A 24127-nucleotide genomic window follows, 5' to 3' on the forward strand; every position below is an offset into this window, starting at 1 on the left:
AAGCTATGAACAGAGACACTTGGGAGTACTCATTTATGAATCACAAAAAAGCTAGCATCCAAGTCCAGCAGGTATTAGAAAAGGCAAATGGAATGTTGGTCATTATTTCAAAAGGGAATGGAGTATAAAAGTAGGGAGGTTTCTGCTAAAACAATACAAGGCACGAGTCAGACCACAGCTGGAATACCATGAACAATTTTGAGCCCCTTAACTAATAAAAGATATACTGGCATTAGAGGCAGTGCTGAGAAGGTTCACTCAGCTGATACCAGCTGATGTCTTCTGAGGAAAGGTTGAGCTTGTGGTTGTGCCTATACTTGTTGGAATTTAGAAGAATGAGAGATGATCTACTGAAACATATACCATTTTTAGGAGTCTTTAAAAGGTAGAAGCAGAAAGTTTGTTTCTCTTTGTGGAAGAGTCAAGGACAAGAGTCATAATCTCAGAGTAAAGGATCACCCATTTAAGACCAAGGTGAGGAGGAATTTCTTCTCTGAGGTTTGTGGATCTGTGGAATTCTTTACAAGCAGAGGCAGGAAAGTGGAACTGAGGGTTGTTAGATCAGCCATGGTATCATTGAATGGCAGAGCAGCCTTGATGGCTTGAATGGCCTACTTCTGCTCTTACATCTTATAGATCCTCGCTAGAGAAACCATGAGAGTGAAAGCTATAGAAGAATATGCAAATAGGGTTGATGGATTGAGGAATAAGGAGACTCATCTGAGGCATAAATGCCAATATCAACCACTTGGGCTGAACCAGATATTTCTGTGCTGAGAATTCTATGTTTTTCTATTGGTGAGTTTAGTCAGTTTGAATTTAATGGGAATGTGAGATTGCAAATATAATTATATAAAAGAATGGATTCTCTTCCCATCACAGTAAATGACAAAATGTCTAAATATATCAAGAGTAAGCATAACTTTCAGTTCTATTAGTATAATCAAAACTGCTTGCTCAGCTCATGAAAATATATATTTTTAAATGCAGTGACCAAGTCTGGATGGTGTCGTTCAATGACAGTTTTAGCCATAGTAAAGTACACCAATATTGTAGCGCTTTTTTTCAAAACAGCTTTTAAAGACCATTACAATTCTTTCTAACCATGAAGACATGCTGAAGGTATTAATTGAATTATTCTTAATGCACTCATGTACCTGTTTACCCTGGCGTCTTGTTAGTTAAAGCAAAAATTCTGACCATTGTGTTCCATGTTGGGTTTTACAGGTTCAACTGCAAAACATTTTGATGAGCAAGTATGTGGAATATTTCTTCGTGGGTGTCTGTAGTTGGCAAAAGAAACTAATGGTTACTGATTTGGTCATCTCTATGTGGATGGAAGTGCAGCAAACATGGGCTTACTTGCAGAGTATTTTTACTGGTTCTGAAGATATCAGGAATCAACTTTCTGAAGATGTTAAACGATTTGATGAGATTGACTTGAACTTCAAGGTACTTTGAAATCTGGCCTACTGATAAACTAACTTAGTTTTAATAGCTATCTGTATGCTAATGTTTCATAGAGTTAAGTTTTGGAAGCCAACTCATGGGGGAAAAGTTGGTGAGTGGATCTATAAATTTATGGTGCCATGCTATTGGTGGCTTGTTTCCCCTACACCCCACATCACCATTGCACCTACCGACCCTTTCACTCTTATTTCACATATAGCAGGTAAGGTGTTGTATGGGTCACTTGCCTTTTGTCAAGTTGGACCCAAATAGTTAACCAATGCCCAATTAAAGATATCATGCCACATCTGCTCTTAAATAGTATGTAATGGAAAACGTATGCTCCCAACACGTAGCCTGGTAGCTTTCAACCTGTGGCTTGCTGGTCAGTGAAAGGTTGGATACCTCCTGTAACAACCAGCAGCCTCCTCCCACAGTTTGCCACTCCACCTCCACCCGCCATAGTACTCTCCAACTCCCTAGTTGTATTACTGAATGGCACTTCGTTGACCTACCTGCACTACCAGCAATGTGTGGTATTGCTAGTGTTCAGAGTTGCCAACCTCTAATTGGCTTGCAGTCCTATGTAATGGGACAAGCTTCTGGAGCTGGGTCAAAGCCTAAGTCATGAGAAGTAAAAGGCTTTCTTTTGACAAATTAAAGCAGGGTGAACTAACTGAAGGAGAGCTCACCTCCAAAATATTTCCAGGGATGTAGAGTGCACTTTTTGCACTTGCTGTTTCTCATAAAAACGATCAAGAGCGTCATTCTGTTTTTTTTTAAAAAATGATCATTTTTATTTTATGAAAATCAATTAAAGAAAGTGTGCATTTATAGAGATGACTTTTGAAATGCTACAGTTGAAACAAATTAATCAATTCTTAAAGAATAACAGAGTAAAAGATATTAATTTGTGTATTGAAATTACTTCTTTTTCCATTTTAGGAATTAATGGCTATGATTGTTAAAACAAATAAAGTAATTGAGACAACAAACAACCTGGGATTACTGGAAAAATTAGAAGTCCTTCAACAAAGGTAACAACGGCAAAACATTTTACTAATCCCTTTCCATCTATATTAAATAATTTTTCTGTCAGTTTATTTGATAATTGCATAATTTCTAACTGACTTTCTGCAATGGTACTCTCATTCAAAATCTTGTTTCTGTCCACATGACATGGCTTCCTGCTGTTGTTCTGTGATCGTGTACATGAATCATAAAAAGCTAACATCCAGTTTCAGTGAGTAATCGGGAAGACAAGTAGACTTTTAGCCTTTATTTCAAAGGAAATGGAGTACAAAAATAGGGAAGTCTCTCTAAAAGTATACAAGGAGTATTAGTTAAACCACACCTAAAAGTCTGTGATCAGCTTTCGTCCTCTTCTTTAATGGCATTGAAGGCAGTCCAGAGAAGGTTGATTGCATGTATGGAGGAACTGTCTTATGAGGAAAGGCTAGATAGGTTGAACTTGTACTCATTGGAGTTTGGGAGATAAAGAGGTGATTTCATTAAAATATAGGAGATGCTTAGTGGATTTGACAAGGCAGATATGGAGAGGTTGTACAAGAGTCTAGATCCAGAGGGCATATCTCAGAGTAAAGGGTCACTTGTTTAAAACAGAGGTGAGGAGAAATCTTTTTTCCTTTGAGAATCTGTGGAATTCATTGTTTCAAAGGGCTGTCAAGGCTGAGTTATTAAGTATATTAAGACTAAGATAGGCAGATTTTATTCATTAATTAAATCGAGGGTCAAGGGTAAAAGACAGGAAAGTGGAATTGCATTATCGGTTCAGTCATGATCTCAGTGAACAGTGGGGCAGACTTGGTGGGCTGAATGACCAAGTTTACCTTGGATGTTGTATGGCCTTTTATGGCCTAATTTGACAACTGGGCTCCTACAGGTAATTTAAACCGATTTCTTTCCCACTTATCATTGTTTCTCTCAGTTACAGGAAAACTTTCTGAGAGCATCTTGGGAAATAGTTAATCAGTGCCTATAGTGTTTAAGTTGTAATTATAGATAATGAATTCCAAAAGCATTTTCCATTATAAATTGGAAGATAGTAATTCATCATGGTGATGAATAGAGTGATGACAGAAAGCACGTCTCCTTCCAGGTGAAGCAGTGATTTACTTGCACTTATTTCAATTTATTATACTGTATTCCCTGTTCACGTTGTGGCTTTCTCCAAATTGAGAAAATTGGGTTACTCCTTTGCAGACCATCACTGCTGAATCCAAATACCTGACCCCAAGCATCGAGGCTGCTGATTTAATTCACACATTTCTATTCTCGGCCTGCGGCAGTGTTTCAGTAAAGCTCAACATAAGGGCAATGAATAATGCCTCATCTTCCAATTAGACACTTTTCCAGCCTTCTGGGCTCAATCTTGAGCTCAACAGTTTTAGAGTCTGAACTCCTGCATTTATTTTGATTTTTGTTTAGTCGTATGACTGTCTTAATCTTAATTTTCATATTTTGGATAGAACTTGGTCATTACTCTGCAATTCATATTCATTCTGGAAAAGTGATTTGAATGTTTAACTACAGTCATTTTCACTCCCTTCATCATTTTTACTGTGACTTTGTGGTAATTTAATCTGTCCTTCCTGTACCCTTTCCCAGAACTTGCCATTTTTTTCATCTCTTTCCACCCTATTGACTACAGATAATACTGAGTTTTGAGAAGATTTGTAGCTCAGTTTGAAGTTCTGGATGTAGGTTTGCTGGCTGAGCTGGAAGATTCGTTTTCAGATGTCTTGTCACCATACTCTGTAACATCATCAGTGAGCCTCCGGATGAAGCACTGGTGGTATAGCCCACTTGCTATTTATGTGCTTAGTTTTCCTTGGGTTGGTGATGTCATTTGCTTTGATGACACAGTTTCCTGTTCTTTTTCTCAGGGGGTGGAAAATGGGGTCCAAGTCAATGTGTTTGTTGATATATTCTAGAAATTCTCGTGCATGTCTCTGTTTGGCTTGTTCTAGGATGGATCTATTGTCCAGTCAAAGTGGTAAGGATACTAGTGAGAGTGGGTCATGTCTTTTTGTGGCTAATTGATGTTCATGTATCCTGGTGGCTAGTTTTCTGCCTGTTTGTCCAATGTAGTATTTGTTATAGTTCTTACAAGGTATTTTGTAAATGACGTTAGTATTGCTTGTTGTCTGTATATGATCTTTCAAGTTCATTAGCTGCTGTTTTAGTACATTGATGGTTTTGTGGGCTACCATGATGCCAAGAGGTCTGAGTAGTCTTCAAAATGTCTTTGATGTGGGAAAGAGTTGCTAGGGTACTCAATGGGTACCTAATGAACACAGTCTGCTGATTTCTCAGCAACAAACCCCAACAAGCAGACAAAACCCATTCAGAAACCCTAGCCACTCTCCCCTACATCAAAGACATTTCAAAAATGACTGCCAGATCACTAACCCAAGGAAACCTAAACACATAAATAGAAAGCGGGACATACCATCTGTGCTTTATCAGGAGGCTCACTTGTATGGTGATGAAACGTCTGAAAACGAACCTTCCAACTCAGAGAGCAAATCTGCATTCAGGCTGACAGATAATCCATCACATTTCCAGCCTCCTTCTGTTCAGAAGAATAGCCATCTGGATTCAAAATAATAACTCTTTTTCTATCTTTGCAAATGCTCGTAGACATGCTGTTTTGTGGCACTTCCTGTTTTTAATGACAGAATATAACAACTTATGGAATATGAATATGGCACTTTGTGGACCAAATGTTTGAATTCTTTCTCCCAACTTATACCATCTTCTTTTTCCATAAATGGATAAATGTTTTATTTTCAATTACCCTGTTGGATATCTGGTCGGCATGGGTAGGTTGGACTGAAGGGTCTGTTTCTATGCTGTACATCTCTATGACTCTATGAGTAGAATCTTATGCTCCCTCATAAGTAGGTTTACAGGTGGGGTAAGATGTGTTTAAAATTCTGAGGCAAACATTCCTGTTGCACTCCATATGAGCAATCAATTTGGAGTCATGCAACATGGAGGCAGACTCTTCGGTCCAACTAGTACACACTGACCGTGTTTCCAAATTAAGCTAGTCCCACCTGCTTGCATTTGGTCCATATCCCTCCAAACCTTTCCTGTTAATGTGCTTATCCAAATGTCTTTTTAAGTGTTATAACTGTACCTACATCTGTCACTTCCTCTGGCAGTTCATTCCGCACACTAGCCACACTGTATGTTAAAAGGTTGTCCGTCATGTTCCTTTTAAATCTTTCTCCTCTCACCTTAAAAATATGGCCCTAGTTTTGAACTGCCCCACCTTGGGGAAAGACATATACTATTCAACTTATCTATGCCTCTCATGATTTTATAAACCTCTATAAGGTCCCTCCCTCTTACTGTATGCCTGCACATTCTTCCTTTTCAGATAACAGCCTGATTTTCATTTTGAATGCTTCAACTGAATTGCCTCCAACACAGTCTCCACCAATACATTCCAGAACTTAATCACTCTCTGCATGAAAAAGTAATTTCCTTACTTTCTTTTTGCTTCTTTTGCAATTACATTAAATCTGTGCCCATTTGTTCTTGATCTCTTCACAAGTGAAAAGGTTGCTCCCTGTCTTCTCTGTCTAAACCCCTCATGACTTTGAATGTCTCCATCAAATTTCCTCTCAGCTTTAATTTCCCAAAGTTAAAAACCACATGACACCAGGTTACAATGCAACAGGTTTATTTGAAAGTACAAGCTTTCAGAGCACTGCTGATGAAGCAGCAGTGTTCCAAAAGCTTGTACTTTCAAATGAACCTGTTGGACTATAACCTGATGTTGTGTGATTTTTAACTTTGTCCACACCAGTCCAACACCAGCACCTCCACTTCATTTCACAAGAGAAAAGGTCATAGAGTCATAGTATCATAGAGATGTACAGCACGGAAACAGACCCTTCAGTGCAACGTGTTCATGCTGACCAGATATCCCAACCTCATCTAGTCCCACTTGCCTGCACCCAGCTCATATCCTTCTAAATCCTTCATATTCATATATCCATCCAGATGCCTTTTAAATATTACAGTTGTACCAGCCTCCACCACTTCCTCTGCAGCTCATTCCATACATGTAACAACCTTTGCGTGAAAAAGTTGCCCCTTGGGTTTCTTTTATATCTTTCCCCTCTCACCCTAAACCTGTGCCCTCTAGTTCTGGACTCCCCCACCTCAGGGAAAAAAACTTTGTCTATTTATCCTATCCATGACCTTCATGATATTATAAACCTCTATAGGGTGTTCCTCAACCTCTGATGCTCCAGGGAAAACAGCCCCAGCCTATTCAACCTCTCCCATAGCTCAAATACTCCAACCCTGGCAACATCTTTGTAAATCTTTTCTGAACCCTTTCAAGTTTCACCTTACCATTAAGTGTAAAAGTCCTGCTCTGTTTTGCTTTCTCAAAATGCAGTACCTTGCATTTATCTAAATTAAACTCCATCTGCCACTCAGGTAAAAACAATGACTGCAGATGCTAGAAACCAGATTCTGGATTAGTGGTGCTGAAAGAGCACAGCAGTTCAGGCAGCTTCCAAGGAGCAGCGAAATCGACGTTTCGGGCAAAAGCCCTTCAGGAATAAAGGCAGTAAGCCTGAAGCGTGGAGAGATAAGCTAGAGGAGGGTGGAGGTGGGGAGAAAGTAGCATAGAGTACTATGGGTGAGTGGGGGAGGGGATGAAGGTGATAGGTCAGGGTGGAGTGGATAGGTGGAAAAGGAGATAGGCCAGGAGGACAAGTCCGAACAAGTCATGGGGACAGTGCTGAGCTGGAAGTTTGGAACTAGGGTGAGGTGGGGGAAGGGGAAATGAGGAAACTGTTGAAGTCCACATTGATGCCCTGGGGTTGAAGTGTTCTGAGGCAGAAGATGAGGCGTTCTTCCTCCAGGCGTCTGGTGGTGAGGGAGCGGCGGTGAAGGAGGCCCAGAACCTCCATGTCCTCGGCAGAGTGGGAGGGGGAGTTGAAATGTTGGGCCACGGGGCGGTGTGGTTGATTGGTGCGGGTATCCCAGAGATGTTCCCCAAAGCACTCTGCTAGGAGGCGCCCAGTCTCTCCAATGTAGAGGAGACCACATCGGGAGCAACGGTACAATAAATGATATTAGTGGATGTGCAAGTAAAACTTAGATGGATGTGGAAGGCTCCTTTAGGGCCTTGGAAAGAGGTGAGGGAGGAGGTGTGGGCGCAGGTTTTACAGTTCCTGCGGTGGCAGGGGAAAGTGCCAGGATGGGAGGGTGGGTTGTAGGGGGAGGCATGGACCTGACCAGGTAGTCACGGAAGGAACGGTCTTTGCGGAAGGCCAAAAGGGGTGGGGAGGGAAATATATCCCTGGTGGTGGGGTCTTTTTGGAGGTGGTGGAAATGTTGGCGGATGATTTGGTTTATGCGAAGGTTGGTAGGGTGGAAGGTGAGCACCAGGGGCGTTCTGTCCTTGTTACGGTTGGAGGGGTGGGGTCTGACGGCGGAGGTGCGGGATGTGGACGAGATGCATTGGAGGGCATCTTTAACCACGTGGGAAGGGAAATTGCGGTCTCTAAAGAAGGAGGCCATCTGGTGTGTTCTGTGGTGGAACTGGTCCTCCTGGGAGCAGATACGGCGGAGGCGGAGGAATTGGGAATACGGGATGGCATTTTTGCAAGAGATAGGGTGGGAAGAGGTGTAATCCAGGTAACTGTGGGAGTCGGTGGGTTTGTAAAAAATGTCAGTGTCAAGTCGGTCGCCATTAATGGAGATGGAGAGGACCAGGAAGGGGAGGGAGGTGTCAGAGATGGCCAGGTAAATTTAAGATCGGGGTGGAATGTGGTGGTGAAGTTGATGAATTGCTCAACCTCCTCGCGGGAGCACGAGGTGGCGCCAATACAGTCATCTTTGTAGCGGAGGAAGAGGTGGGGAGTGGTGCCGGTGTAATTATGGAAGATCAACTGCTCTACGTAGCCAACAAAGAGACAGGCATAGCTGGGACCCATACGTGTGTCCATGGCTACCCCTTTGGGAGGATTCAAAGGAGAAATTGTTAAGGGTGAGGACCAGTTCGGCCAAACGAATGAGTGTGTCGGTGGAAGGGTACTGTTGGGGACGTCTGGCGAGGAAAAAAATGGAAGGCTTGGAGGCCCTGGTCATGGCGGATGGAGGTGTAGAGGGATTGGATATCCATGGTGAAGATGAGGTGTTGGGGGCCGGGGAAACGGAAGTCTTGGAGGAGGTGGAGGGCGTGAGTGGTGTCTCGAACGTATGTGGGGATAGGACAGTGTCAAGATAGGGAGAGATGAGTTAAGTGGGGCAGGAGCATGCTGAGACAATGGGCCGGCCAGTGTGGTCAGGCTTGTGGATTTTGGGAAAGAGGTAGAACTGGGCAGTGCGGGGTTCCCGGACTATGAGATTGGAAGCTGTGGGTGGGAGGTCTCCTGAGGTGATGAGGTTCTGTATGGTCTGGGAGATGATGGTTTGGTGATGGGGGGGGTGGGGTCATGGTCAAGGGGGCAGTAGGAAGAGGTGTCCTCGAGTTGGTGTTTGGCTTCAGTGGTGTGGAGGTCAGTGCGCCAGACTACCACTGCGCCCCCTATATCTGCTGGCTTGATGGTGAGGTTGGGATTGGAGCAGAGGGATTGGAGGGTGCGCGTTGTGAGGGTGAGAGGTTGGAGTGGGGGAGGGGGGTAGACAGGTTGAGGCGGTTAATGTCCCGGCGGCAGTTGGAAATGAAGAGGTCGAGGGCAGGTAATAGGCCAGCGCGGGGTGTCCAGGTGGATGCAGTGTGTTGGAGGTGGGCGAAGGGGTCCTCGGAAGGTGGGTGGGAATCCTGATTGTGAAAGTAAGCTCGGAGGCGATGGAAGAATTGTTCAACGTCACGCCGTGTATTAAATTCATTGCTGCGTGGACGGAGGGGGATGAAGGTGAGTCCTTTGCTGAGGACTAATCGTTCGTCTGGGGGGATGGTGAAAACTTGGCAGGATTGGGAGCTGGTGTGGGTGTAGAGCTGGGAGTGGGGGCGGAACCTGTAACTGGAGTGGGTGTGATAGTGGGGGGAATGGGGATGGAGTCATGAGCAGGGGTAGTGTTCCCCTCGGGGTTCTGGGGGGTGGGGATAGTGACAGTGGAGTCTGTGGGGTGCATGTCAGCAGAATGCAGGTGAGTGGCGCTGGTGGGGGCAGAAGTGGTGGTGACCACGGCAGTAGGGGTGGTGGAAGTCACTGAGCATGTGGCATCAGCGATGATGTGAGGGGCGGAAGTGATGTCACGTGTGATGCATGAGGAATTGTAAGGGGTGGAAGTGGTTTGGGAGTGGCCATGATGGGAGCGGAAGTGACATCAGCAATCAGCGTGGGGGTGGCAGCTGCATCAGCCGCATGGCTAATGGCGTCTGAGTAGATTCCGAGGCCAGGGGAATCTTCTGGAATGTTTGAGGAGCGCTGTTATGGAGGTGGGTAGATAAAAGTTCGCTGGTTTGGAGATGGGTTTTACTTGCACATCCACTAATATCATTTATTGTATCCGTTGCTCCCGATATGGTCTCCTCTACATTGGGGAGACTGGGCGCCTCCTCGCAGAGCGCTTTAGGGAACATCTCTGGGATACCCGCACCAATCAACCACACCGCCCCGTGGCCCAACATTTCAACTCCCCCTCCCACTCTGCCGAGGACATGGAAGTCCTGGGCCTCCTTCACCGCCAGACGCCTGGAGGAAGAACGCCTCATCTTCCGCCTCACATTACTTCAATCCCAGGGCATCAATGTGGACTTCAACAGTTTCCTCATTTCCCTTTCCCCCACCTCACCCTCGTTCCAAACTTCCAGCTCAGCACTGTCCCCATGACTTGTCCGGACTTGTCCTCCCGGCCTATCTCCTTTTCCACCTATCCACTCTACCCTCTCCTCCCTGACCTATCACCTTCAACCCCTCCCCCACTCACCCATTGTACTCTATGCTATTTTCTCCCCACCCCCACCCTACTCTAGCTTATCTCTCCACACTTCAGGCTTACTGTCTTTATTCCTGATGAAGGGCTTTTGCCCAAAATGTCGATTTCGTTGCTCCTTGGATGCTGCCTGAACTGCTGTGCTCTTCCAGCACCACTAATCCAGAATCTATCTGCCACTCCTCAGCCCATTGGCCCATCTGATCAAGATCCCGTTCTAATCTGAGATTACCTTCTTTGCTGTCTACTACACCTCCAATTTTGGTGTCATCTGCAAACTTACTAACTATATCTCCTACGTTCACATCCAAATCATTTATATAGATGATGAAAAGCAGTGACCCAGCACTGATCCTTGTGGTACTCCACTGGTCACAGGCCTCCAGTCTGAAAAACAACCCTACACCACCACCCTCTGTCTGCAACTTTCAAGCCAGTTCTGTGTCCAAATAGCTGATTCTCCCTGTATTCCATGAGATCTAACCTTGCTAACCAGTCTCCCACGGGGAACCTTGTTGAATGCCTTACTGAAGTCTATATAGATCACGTAAACCGCTCTGCCCTCATCAATCCTCTTTGTAACTGCTTCCAAAAACTCAATCAAGTTTGTGAGACATGATTTCCCATGCACAAAGCCATGTTGACTATCTCTAATCATTCCTTGCCTTTCGAAAGATATGTACATCCTGTCCCTCAGGATTCCCTCCAACAATTTGCCTACCACCGATGTCAGGCTCACTGGTCTATAGTTCCCCTATAGTCCTCCAATCTATCTTTATAACTGAAATTCTTATTCCTGGATGTATTCTCATGATTTTTTTATGCATTGTCTCCCATGATGATGCTGAATCTTCCATTAATTTTGCTAAGTCCAAATTGTTTTTGCTGCGAGGCCTAGCGAGTTCTCTTGCACCTCAAGCAACTGTCTGTGTGGAGTTTGCACATTCTCCCCCTGTCTGCGTGGGTTTCCTCCGGGTGCTCCGGTTTCCTCCCACAGTCCAAAAATGTGCACGTCAGGTGAATTAGCCATGCTAAATTGCTTGTAGTATTAGGTGAAGGGGTAAATGTAGGGGAATGCATATGGGTGGGTTGCTCTTCGGAGGGTCGATGCGGACTTGTTGGGCCAAAGGGCCTGTTTCCATACTGTAAATAATCTAATCTAATCTAATCTGCACAACTTTACCAAACATGTCATTATTTACCTACTGAGAGCTCCCCGACTGAATGCCTGACCATAGCTAATCACCAGGACTGATTTGTCCATGACTTAATATACTGGGACCCCCTGACTTACAGATGCTTCTGAGGATTTTGGTGCAGACTACCCCATTCAGACTAAGTCATGGCTGTCTGTGTGCTGTACATGCAGTCTGCTTGGTATGTTAGCTGCTGGCTCAATGGTGCAGGTGTGAGATTGATGTAGCACACTTCTGTGGAGCATGATATGCACCCTTAAATTGAAGACTGTTTAGCAGCAAGACAAGCTGGCTGTGTTTGTAAACGAGCTAAGTGGCATAGCAAGGCATGACAAGACATGAATGCTGAGAGTATGTGTACGGAGTGAGCACTAAGAGAGCAAGTGAGCATCTCTGAGATGTAGTCTTGTTCCATATGCAAGCAGGGTGCCAGTCCCTACGTGCAAAGAATCTCTATGGAAGCCTTTCAAAACAAGTTGATAGTTACGCCTTGTCCTTCAAGTCTGTGTTCAGAGAGCACACTGCTTATTCAAGGAAGAAGTGTTTGGATAGTCACAATGGGTTGGCAGATGCTAGTTGCCAGTGTCCATGGATGAGAGGTGAATTTGCCTGGTACCATTTGGTCATGCCCACGTTGTGGTTTGATTGCAGGCAAAATGCATAATTGGAGTAAGTGGCAAGCTGAATCCACCAGGTACCCATTCTGGTTTCTTTGTCAGGTTTTCCTGACATCCAGATTGTTTGGCAAGGTTGGTAAATTGGAGGCTGAATACTAATGGGTGAGTAGTGCTTTTATCAAGGCGTTTAACAAGTGTTAATCCTTACCAATTGGCATGTCACTGATGCGTGGCAAAAATATCACCATGCTGCTGTGCAAAGCATAAAAGGTGGCACAAGATGATCTCAACATTGAAATGTGCCTCACTGGACTCCTCGTCTAATTCTGCCACATGCCTTTCCATAGCCCACCCCAGTCAGATTCCACTCATAGAGTCCTTCGGTCCAACCCGTCCATGCCAACCAGATATCCCAACCCAATCTAGTCCCACCTGCCAGTACCCGGCCCATATCCCTCCAAACCCTTCCTATTCATATACCCATCCAAATGCCTCTTAAATGTTGCAATTGTACCAGCCTCAACCACTTCCTCTGGCAACTCATTCCATACACATACCACCCTCTGCGTGAAAACGTTGCCCCTTAGGTCTCTTTTATATCTTTCCCCTCTCACCCTAAACCTATGCCCTCTAGTTCTGGACTCCCCGACCCCAGGGAAAAGACTTTGCCTATTTATCCTATCCATGTCCCTCATAATTTTGTAAACCTCTATAAGGTCACCCCTCAGCCTCCAACGCTCCAGGGAAAACAGCCCCAGCCTGTTCAGCCTCTCCCTGTAGCTCAGATCCTCCAACCCTGGCAACATCCTTGTAAATCTTTTCTGAACCCTTTCAAGTTTCACAACATCTTTCCGATAGGAAGGAGACCAGAATTGCACGCAATATTCCAACAGTGGCCTAACCATTGTCCTGTACAAGCCACAACATGACCTCCCAACTCCTGTACTCTATACTCTGACCAATAAAGGAAAGCATACCAAATGCCTTCTTCATTATCCTATCTACTTGCGACTCCACTTTCAAAGAGCTATGAATCTGCACTCCAAGGTCTCTTTGTTCACCAACACTCCCTAAGACCTTACCATTAAGTGTATAAGTCCTGCGAAGATTTGCTTTCCCAAAATGCAGCACCTCGCATTTATCTGAAATTACTTTCTCCCTAACTCTACTAATTAAATTATTATTCCTTATTCTGATGTTATCTTATCTCACACAGTACTCTGTGAAGCTTGGTATTCATCACTAATAAAATCTCTTGGTTCTGACACCACTGTCATGTTAATTTAACACTCTCTAATTGCGCTAGCAAAACACCCTGTGAGGAATTTACAGCGTTCTTATACAAGAATTGCAGTCTTTACAGAATCCACTTTCCCCAAAATTGGTGCCAGTGCCCATGAACTAGAATTCTCTTCTCCAACACCAGCTTCCGAGACATTTAATCATCTCTCTTATCTGATCTTCCCTCTGCCAATTAGCATATGGCTCATATAATAATGCAGAGATTATGACCTTTGAGTTCTTCTACTTAACAGAATTAGTGATACTTGACACTTGACTAGAACTTACAAAAATAATAATAAATATGGAGCTAAAGACCCTGTACTTGAATGCATGCTACACTCAAAACAAAGCAGATGAACTGAAATCACAAATATAAATAAATAAGGATGATCTGGTAGCCTGAATCTTTAAGGGTATAGGACATTTAGAAATGACAGGAAACTTGGAAAAGCTGGGGGTGTGGCTCTCTTTATTAATGATGGTATTGGAATAATAGATAGGGATAACTTAAATTCAGGGAACCAAGGAGTCGAGACAGTTTGGGTAGAGACATGAAATGATGAAGGCAGGAAGTCGCTACTGGAAGTGGGATACAAACCCGCAAGCAGTAACCATATAATACGGTGGTGTATACAGGAAGGAATAATGATATCTTGTCAGAAAGGCATGGTGATAATGTAAGATTGTAATGTACATATTCATATGGCTCTATGGAAGACCTATGATTCTACACCACATGTACAGGAGACAGTTAAGAATGATGACCTGCTCAAGTAAGATTTTAACCTTCAGCTTAATATTTGCTGAGATCACGATCAAGGAATTGGCTGTGGGCAGAACTTAAATCCACTAATTTAAATATGGCATCAGGGATTAGATTATTTGAGAGAAGTTTTTTTTTGTTTTTTTTTGTTTAGAGCAATGAAATTGTTTAATTCATGTTTAGTAATTTAATCTATTTTTAAAGGTAGTGAAACCAAATCTTGCCTGTTACAATTACCTACTGAAATGAATCCAAAATATATGGTCAAAGTGCTTATTGTGATTTTCAAAATGTATGTTTTCAATATTTTTATAGGCTGACTCATTGTGAGAAAGCTTTAGCTGAATATCTTGAGACTAAGCGACTCTCGTTTTCAAGATTTTACTTTGTTTCTGCAATGGATTTATTGGAAATTATTTCCAAAGGAGGTCAACCAAAACAGGTAAACATTCCAGAGTGCAGTCACTGCAAATTTGGAGAATTAATGATTGTGCAAAATGAGTCACTGGAAACTAAAAACTGGCTAGCTAAATACACTTGGTGGTTTTGAATCCCTACTGAATTTCTTCCAGTGTTTCACTGGATTGCACAGAATCAAAGATTCTTGGTTTTAAGGATTTCATTGTTTGAGGGAGAGATTAATGAATTTGCTGGATTGTGTTGTAGGCTATCTGATAAATTGGATGATAAATTCATTGAATGAAAAGTTATGTAATAATTCTATTATCTCAGTAATGAGAATTATATAACATTTATGGGATTTGACTAAGTCAGTCAGACATCATTTAATAAAGTAAAGTGAATCTCTTTCAATTTTTAATACATAATTTATGATGTTTGCTGGGTTAATCCAGCTAAGGAACAAATTTCCTAATAAATTGATTGGCAGGTATAATTTAATTCAGTGGAAGCACTCAGCATGTCAGTCGGCAGTTGTGAAGAGAGCAGTTAACAGAATGGTTTTGGAGCCAATCCTCTGATAAACAAGTCACACTTGAAACACACTTGTGTGTTCTTTACACAGATGCTGACCGACCTGCTGTATGTTTGGAGCATCATCTGATTTTGTTGTGGATTTTCACTGACTTCAATGTTTGTTTCCATAAAATAAATTAATGAGTTTTATGGATTCCAGTCATGGAAAATTTAATGAATTTGATGATTGCATTGATTTACCAAGAGATTATTTAATGGCACTCATTCAGATGCAGAAAATGTAATGAATTCATTGGATTTGATTCGCTCAGCCAGACCTTACTTTAAGAATTTGCTGGATTCCTCTCATGGAAGCACAGATAATTTAATGAATTTGCTGAATTAGAGTGAAGTATGATGAAACTATTTAATGACATCCAGGCAATAACAGGGAATATGGATAATAATGGTGAATTTTTGAAAATGATGCTAGTCCAAATAGGAGTCCTAACTGAATAATTGATGAATTGGGTAGCTAGTTGTTGGAGAGAGGACAGCAATACATTGGAACTAAGTAAACCATAGCTGGAAGGAGAGTATAATAACCCATAATGAAGCTAAATAGTGGATTTTGGGGGCTTACTGAAATGGAACTCAGACTAAGACCAGAACAGTGTGGTGCAGTGATGGAAGTCTGTTACAAATAAAATTACACTAATTTGCAATGAAAATATATTGGCAGAAGTCTGTTAAAAAATATGACAACAGTCAAAAAATGTCTTAGAGACAGGAAATCTAAGGGAATGCAAGATTTTATTTTCAATAACTGGGTTGAAACCTCCATAAAGTTTCAGTAAAGTATAAGAATATATAAAACATTACTTATATTTAAAACTGAGTTCTCCTTTATGTTTTTAATGTCTTTAATGCTTCAAGAACCTAGAACTAATTCCAATACAGCCAGCCTTTAAGACCATCCTTCCCAGATGCTCCGAATAGCCTTATAAGGTTCTCTGAGCATGCAATAAATACATTTAAAAATAATTATAGGGATATAATCAACTACAATAGATCAAAAATATATATTTCAGTTTTTAGTAACTAGTCTATTGGTGTAAACTTCTTTAAATCAGATCAAAAGAAAATTGACCAAAAGAAAATTCTGTTTGCTTTGTAATTTTACTTTGGAACAAATTTTTCACTTTCTGACTATGAATAATGAGCTTAGCTGTTGAATGATTTTCTGGCTGCACCTTCAGTTTTTTGTCATCTGACCTATTGTCTCCTTACATGCCTTGATCTGATACTTGATTATATAATGCTCCTGTGAAGCACCTCACGATATTTTATTTCAGCAAAAACACTACTTATACATTGTTGATTACATTAAAGCTACTGAATAAATTAAAAAAGTTTGGTGCTGAACACAAGTTAGGGCAGTAATTATTTACTTTTCTAGTACCTTTTAACTGGATTAGTATCAAAACTGTCATTGCTTACCATGTAACATTGGTTATTCTTTTCCAAGATCTGTTTACACTATGTTAGATTTAGAAAAGTGGCTTATAGGTGTCTGTGTACAGGGAATTAAGTACTATTGCAGAGATAGTTGCTCGCTAAGACAAGATGTAGTGGTGGTTAGTGGGTGCATTGAAAGCATAGCCTAAGTGCAAGGTAGTGCATTGTTCATGATGCAAGTGATTTGACTGTTGTACATTACACTAAGTCACCATTTACAAGTCAAGCTTCAAACAGATAAACTATACAGAAGCTGCAGAAATCTTTCCCAAAGATAATCTTCATAGACTTTATATATATGAGTAATGTGCAATTAGAAATGGGTTGAAGGTAACGGACATTGAGCAAGAAAATGGACTTGAGGCTGAAATGAGATCAACCATGATCAAACGAAATGGCAGAGCAGGCTTGAGGGGCTGAATTCCCTATTCCAACTCCTAGTTTTTATGTTCTTATACCACTGTTGAGTACAACATCAATATTTCTGTCTTTTCTCCCATCCTCATTTCTGAAGATTGGGTGATGGATTTCCATTTGATTTATCCATGCTTAATGGTAAACTATTGCTGTAGTATGCAATGATAGCATAGTCTAAGTGCAAGGTAGTGCTTCTGCAGGATGGTTGACCAAAAGACTTCCACCTCCCTTGTCATCTGCCATCTGGTACTTTGGAAAGATGTTCAGTTTTATAACCTTTTATAAGTTAAATGTTTGACCATGCTTCAAACACGCATTCTACGACTACAAGGTATGGCTCTCATGAGACCTCCCTTGACATTTAAATATATCAAATATTTTCTGTATCTTTTCCACATTTAACTTCATGTTCAAAGATATATTTCCTTCACTTGGAAATTAACTAGTGGCCATTCTTCAGCACTGAGAGAAAAGGCTTTCATGGGAGAGTTGCTGTGCTTGGAAACAGTGCCAGAATAAAGTCATCAGCAAGAATATTTGTGAATCCATTTTTATGAGTGACAAATGTAGACAAAGAGTTGTATATACAGGTAGGACAATGGTGTGAACAATGATGTGGTCAGAGATGGTGAGAAAATATTTAGGGTAGGAACATTACTAGCAGAGAAACAACCAGGGAAAACAGCAGTCTAACAGTGATGGCCAAAATGGCTGAGTGGGAAAGCAGTGGTGGCTGAGAACAGGTTAGTAGTGAGCAGGTGATGGTGAAAGCAGCAAGAGACTTGGAGGAAATGATGGTTAATAGTGATGGCCCAGTCACATTGAAGAGGAGGATTAAGAAAAGATAATTAATTGCACAGGGAGGTGGTACAATTATGTGGTTCACCTCAAAGAGGGGTTATGTTTCTTGAACTCTAGTGCTGTAGGCTTATGCAGCTTTACAAAGTGGAATGTCTGGCTACAGGCACTTTATATTACAGAAAGACAATATCCTATTCTAGTTGAACATATATAAAATTTAATACATTGTATATTTCATCATCTTTGTCTGCAAGTCGTTCTTGCCTCCAATCCAATCTTTAATTATAAACTTTCTTCTATTTAGCCATCTGTGTCATGGGCGAGGTGGCATTTATTGCTCACACCCTAATGTCCTTTTCAAGGTGGTCATGAACTGCTTCCTTGAACCATTGCAATTCATGTAGTGTAGGTAAGCAAGTTTAGGAATTTAGCAACAGTGAAAGGATAGCAGTATAGTTCCAAGTCAGGGTGGCGTATGACCTGGAGGGCAGTTTGCAGATGATGATCCCATGTATCTGCTCCACTTCGAGGGGGTAAAAGTTGCAGGCTTGTAGGTGATGTCTAAGAAGCCATAGTGAGTTAATGCAGTGAATCTTGTACATGCAGATGGTAGACATAGCCACCACTGTCAGTGGTGGAAAGAGTGAATGTTAAAGGTTATACTTAGGTGACAATCAAATGAGCTGCTTTATTCTTGATGATATTGAGCTTCTTGAATGCCATCAAGGTCCTGACTTGTGCCTTGGTGGTGGACCGTTACTGAGAACTCATTAGGTGAGTTACTCATCTTAGAATCCTCAGCCTCTGGTCTGCTTTCATAATCATGGTATTTAAATGAATTGCCCAGTTTAGTCTCTCATTAATGGTAGCCCCCAAGATGTCAACAGTGGGAATTCAATAATGTTAATGCGGTTATAGAGTCATAGAGATGTACAGTTGGAAACAGACCCTTCGGTCCAACTCGTCCATGCCAACCAGATATCCTAAACTAAACTAGTCACATTTGCTGGCACTTACCCCATATCCCTCTAAACCTTTCCTATTTGTATACCCATCCAGATGCCTTTTTAGTGCTGTAATTGTACCAGCCTCCACCACTTGCTCTGGCAGCGCATTCCATACACGCGTCACCCTCTGTGTGGAAAACGTTGCCCCTTAGGTCCCTTTTAAATCTTTGCCCACTCAACCTAAACCTGTGCCCTTTAGTTCTGGACTCCCCCACCCCAGGGAAAACACCTTGTCTATTTATCCTATCATGCCCTTCATGATTTTATAAACCTCTATACATTCAGCCTCTGATGCTTCAGGGCATACAGCCCCAGCCTGTCCCTATAGCTCAAATCCTCCAACCCTGGCAACATGCTTGTAAATCTTTTCTGAACCCTATCAAGTTTCACAATGTCCTTACGATAGGGCGGAGAACAGAATTGCAGACAGTACTCCAAACGTGGCCTAACCAATGTCCTGTACAGCCGCAGCATGACTTCTCAACTCCTGTACTCAATGCTCTGATCAATAAAGGAAAGAATATCAAACACCTTCTTCACTCTCCTAACTACCTGTGACTCCACTTTCAAGGAACTATGAACCTGCACTCGAGGTCTCTCTGTTCAGCAACACTCCCCAGGACCTTACCATTAAGTGTATAGGTCATGCTCTGCTTTGCTTTTCCAAAATGCAGCACCTTGCATTTATCTGAATTAAACTCCATCTGTCACTCCTCAACCCTTTGGCCCACCTGGTCAAGATCCTGTTGTACTCTGAAGTAACCTTCTTCACTGTCAACTACACCTCCAATTTTGGTGTCATCTGCAAACTTACTAACTATACCTCCTATGTTCACATCCAAATCATTTATATAAATGGGAAAAAGTAGTGGACCAGCACCAATCCTTGTGGCACTCCACTGGTCACAGGCCTCCAGTCTGAAAAGCAACCTTCCACCACCACCCTCTGTTTTCTACCTTCAAGCCAGTTCTGTATACATATGGCTGGTTCTCCCTGTATTCCATGCGATCTAACCTTGCTAACCTGTCTAACCTTGTTGAGCGCCTTACTGAAGTCCAGATAGATCACGTCCACTGCTCTGTCCTCATCAGTTCTCTTTGTTACTTCTTTAAAAAACTCGATCAAGTTTGTGAGATATGATTTTCCATGCACAAAGCCATGCTAACTATCCCTAATCAGTCCTTGCCTTTCCAGATACATGTACATCCTAACCATCAGGATACGGTCCAACAACTTGCCCACCACTGATGTCAGGCTCACTGGTCTATAGTTCCCTGGCTTGTCCTTACCACCTTTCTTAAACAGTGGCACCATGTTAGCCAACCTCCGGTCTTCCAGCACCTTATCTGTGACTATCGATGATACAAATAACTCAGCAAAGGATCCAGCAATCACTTCCTTAGCCTCCCACATAGTTCTTGGGTGCACCTGATCAGGTTTTGGGGATTTATCCACTTTTATACATTTCAAGACATCCAGCACTTTCTCCTCTGTAATATGGACATTTTTCAAGATGTCACTGTTTATTTCCCTACATTCTATATCTTCCATGTCCTTCTCCACAGTAAACACTGATGCAAAATGCTCATTTAGTATGTCCCTCATCTCCAGCAGCTCCACACATAGGCTGCCTTGCTGGTCTTTGAGGGGTCCTGTTCTCTCCCTAGTTACCCTTTTGTCTTTAATGAATTAATTAAATCCCTTTGAATTTTTGTTAACTGTATTTGCCAAAGTTTGAATGTGAAGGAGTGATGGTTTGATTCTGTCTTGTCATTGGCTGGCATTTGTGTAGTGTAGATGTTACTTGGCATTTATTAGCCCAAATCTGAATGCTGTCCAGATTTTTTGGAAACAGACTGCTTCACTGGAGGAGTAAATTGAGATGAACATTTCTAATCAATTGCAAATATCCCACATCTGACCTTATGATAGATGAGAGATCAGCGATGATGGAACTGACACAATGACTGGGCTTAAGGCACCACTGCAGGCATTCTTCAGAGTAATGTCCTGTGGCTGAGATGATTGATCTCCAACAAGCACAGCCATTAGGTATGACTCCAATCTAGCCGAGCGCTTTTCCGTTGACTACAGTTTTTGTGAAGCTCTTGATGCCGCAATCAGTGAAAAGCTGTCTTGATTTCCATGGCAATCACTCTCACTTTCCCAGTTGAATTAAGCTCTTCTGTCCATGTTTGGACAAAGACTTCAATGAGATCAGAGCTGAGTAAGCCTGAAAGAACCCAAGTTGAACATCAATGAACAGATCATTGTTGAATAATGCAGGTTGATAGCACTGTCAAGGATACCACCCATCATTTGCTGATGATTAAAAGTAGACTGTTGGAACTTTAATTGGCTGGGTTGATTTTTCCACATTTTGTGGTCAGGACATACCTGAGCAATTTTTACATTGACTGTGGTAGCTGCCTATGGTGTAACTGTAATAGAACAGCTTGGATAGGGACATGACAGTTCTGGAACACAGGTCTTTAGTACTATTCCCAGAATGTTATCAGGGCCTCTAGCCTTTACATTATGCTTTGCATTCAAGTTTCTTGTTATTACATGGAGTGATGCTGGGGATCTCAGGAGGAGACTGAGATGGATTGTCCACTTGGCCTATCTGGCTGAAAGAAGGTTTTCAGGTTTTCCTGAAGAAGGGCCTGTGCCCGAAACGTCGAATCTCCTGTTCCCTGGATGCTGCCTGACCTGCTGTGCTGTTCCAGCAATAAAGTTTCAACTATCTGGCTGAAAATACTTGCAAATAGTTCAACTTTGTCTTTTGCATTGATTGGCACTCAAGTCATCTGCAGTGCACCTTTGCCCAATTTTCAGGTATGTTTTGTGCAACTGGACATGCCCTCATGGGCATTTCATTAACCAGAATTGATTTCCCAGCTTGTTGACAATGTTAGAGTGGGGGATATCGGCCATGCACCACAGTGGAATGACTCTTCAGTGTGAAGATGGGAATTTGACTCCACAAGAACTGTGCAGTTGTCATTCTTAAGTACACTGTCATGGACAGATGTATCTACAACAGGTAGAAAGATGAAGATGATGTCACCAAATTTTCCTCCTTTTTGGTTTCTTCACTACCTACCACAGATCCAGTCTCACAGTGATGTCCTTGAGGACTCGGCCAGTTTGACTAGTAGTGGTGCTACCAAGCCACTCCTGGGGAAGGACAATAAAGACCCAGAAAAAGAGTACTTTCTATGTTTGTGCTACCTTCAGTGGATCCTCCAAGTAATGTTCAATAGAGAGGCGTATGGGTTCATCAGTCAAGCTAGAGTGGAGCTGAGGATGTGGCAGCTGATAATCAGCAGATAATGGTTAGCACTGCTGTCTTACAGGGCCAGGGAATCAGGTTTAATTCTATTCATGGATGTCTTTCTGTGTGGAGTTTGTACATTCTCCCCGTGTCAGTGTGGGTTTCCTCTGGGTGCTCCGGTTTCCTCCCAAAGTCCAAAGATGTACAGGTTAGGTGGATTGGCCTTGCTAAAGAAAAATTGCCCTGTAGTGTCCAAGGATATGCAGGTTAAGTGGATTAGTCATGGTAAAAACCCTGGGGTTATGGGGATGGGGTGTGATATGTGTCTGGGTGTTGTTCGAGGGATTGATGCAGCCACGGTGGGCCAAATGGCCCCCCTTTGCACTATAGGGATTCTATTCTATGAACAGTTCCCTTGTGTGTTTTCACTAATGCCATTAGACCCTTATAGAGTCTGGAATCAATGTTGAGGACTCTCTGGGCAACTCTTTTCCAAACATGTGCCATTGTGCCATGACCTCTGATACGCCTGTCCTGTCAGTAAAACAGGTCACACACAGGGGTGTTTGGGATGTGGTCATTATTATAGACTCACAACTTTAATATTGTTTCAGGCTATTACAAGCATATGAGTTTGCTCCACATGTCTGTCATTCAATAAGGTCATGCTGATCCAAATTCTATATTTCCAACTAACACCAATAATGTTAGATTCTTGTTAAGCAAGATAAGCATTCAATCTTTGTCTTAAAAATAATTAATAATCCAACCTCAACTGTATTCTGAAGCAGAGAATTTCAAAATCTCTCAACCCTCAGACAAAATAAATCACCTCATTTCTGTCCTAAGCGTGCAGCTCCTAATCTTAAACCAGGGCCCTTAGTTCTGGACACCCCACAAGAATAGACATCCTTTTCACTTCCACCTTGACAAGACCATTCAGGTTCATATAAATGTCAATGAATCACCCCTTGATTTTCTAAACTTTAATGAAAACCAACCCAACCTGTCCAGCTTTTTCTCCTACGACAATCTGCTTATACTAGGTATCAATGTGGTAAACCTGCTTTGAACCGCCTCCAATATATTTACATTCTTCCCTATAAGGAGGCTTAAATCGTAGACAGTATTCAAGACACAATTTTGCTGCGCCCTGTCTAACTCAGGCATAATATTCAATTCCTCTCACAGTAAAGGCTAGCATCCCATTAGCTTTCTTGACTGTGCCATATCTGCATTCTAACCTTTCATGACTCACACAATCTCTCTGCATGTCAGATTTCAACAATTGATTTCCATTCTGCATTCTTATTGTTCCTACCAAATCAAACAGCTTTACAGTTTTCACATTATTTTCCCAGTTTTATTCCAGCTGCCAAATTTTTACCCACTCACTTAATGTATCTACATTGATGTGCATCCTTCACATGTCATCTTCACAACATTTTGTTGCCTACCTTTGTGTCAACTGCATGTTTATCCACCAAGCATTCAATCCTCCTCATCTAATTCACTGATACAAATTGTATAAAATTGAGCACAGACCCCGAGGAATTCTACTTGTAGCATCTTGCCAATCTGAAACCAGTCTGTTTTCTGTCAACCAGACAAACCTATATACATTCTTCTATCTTCGTCGCTATTCCATCAGTTCCTGCTTTTATGTTGCTTAACTGTTCATGAAATAGCTCTCCCAATTTTGTGACAAGCCTCCAAACGTTATTAAGGAGGAATTTACAGGATAAACAGTGTATCGTTGTCACTTCCAATGCCTTGATCAATGCTGATTGGTCTGTCAGATTTCATTTATTTTATCAGACTTTGTAGTGCTTTGATGTAGCTGAGTGGCTTACTTGGCCATTTCAGAGAGCATTTAAAAGTCAACAACATTGATTAACTCTTAAGAGAATGGGATAAATAACTGCACTGGTTGTGGAAGACTTCT

At 42.1% G+C, this 24127-nt stretch overlaps 1 protein-coding gene across 1 annotated transcript in view; it reads left to right on the plus strand.

Annotated features, from left to right (window-relative positions):
* Positions 1-24127, plus strand: part of dnah9l (dynein, axonemal, heavy polypeptide 9 like) — a 432311-nt gene that overhangs the window by 97690 nt on the left and 310494 nt on the right. Inside the window, exons 27-29 of the mRNA XM_043693603.2 lie at positions 1228-1452; positions 2395-2486; positions 14562-14688. Coding sequence (XP_043549538.2) covers positions 1228-1452; positions 2395-2486; positions 14562-14688 — 444 coding nt within the window. The remainder of the gene's footprint in view (positions 1-1227; positions 1453-2394; positions 2487-14561; positions 14689-24127) is intronic.

Source organism: Chiloscyllium plagiosum, unplaced genomic scaffold (genome assembly GCF_037043375.1).
Source record: "Chiloscyllium plagiosum isolate Xiang-an unplaced genomic scaffold, Cpla_swu_hap1 HiC_scaffold_7, whole genome shotgun sequence".
Lineage (NCBI taxonomy): Eukaryota > Metazoa > Chordata > Chondrichthyes > Orectolobiformes > Hemiscylliidae > Chiloscyllium > Chiloscyllium plagiosum.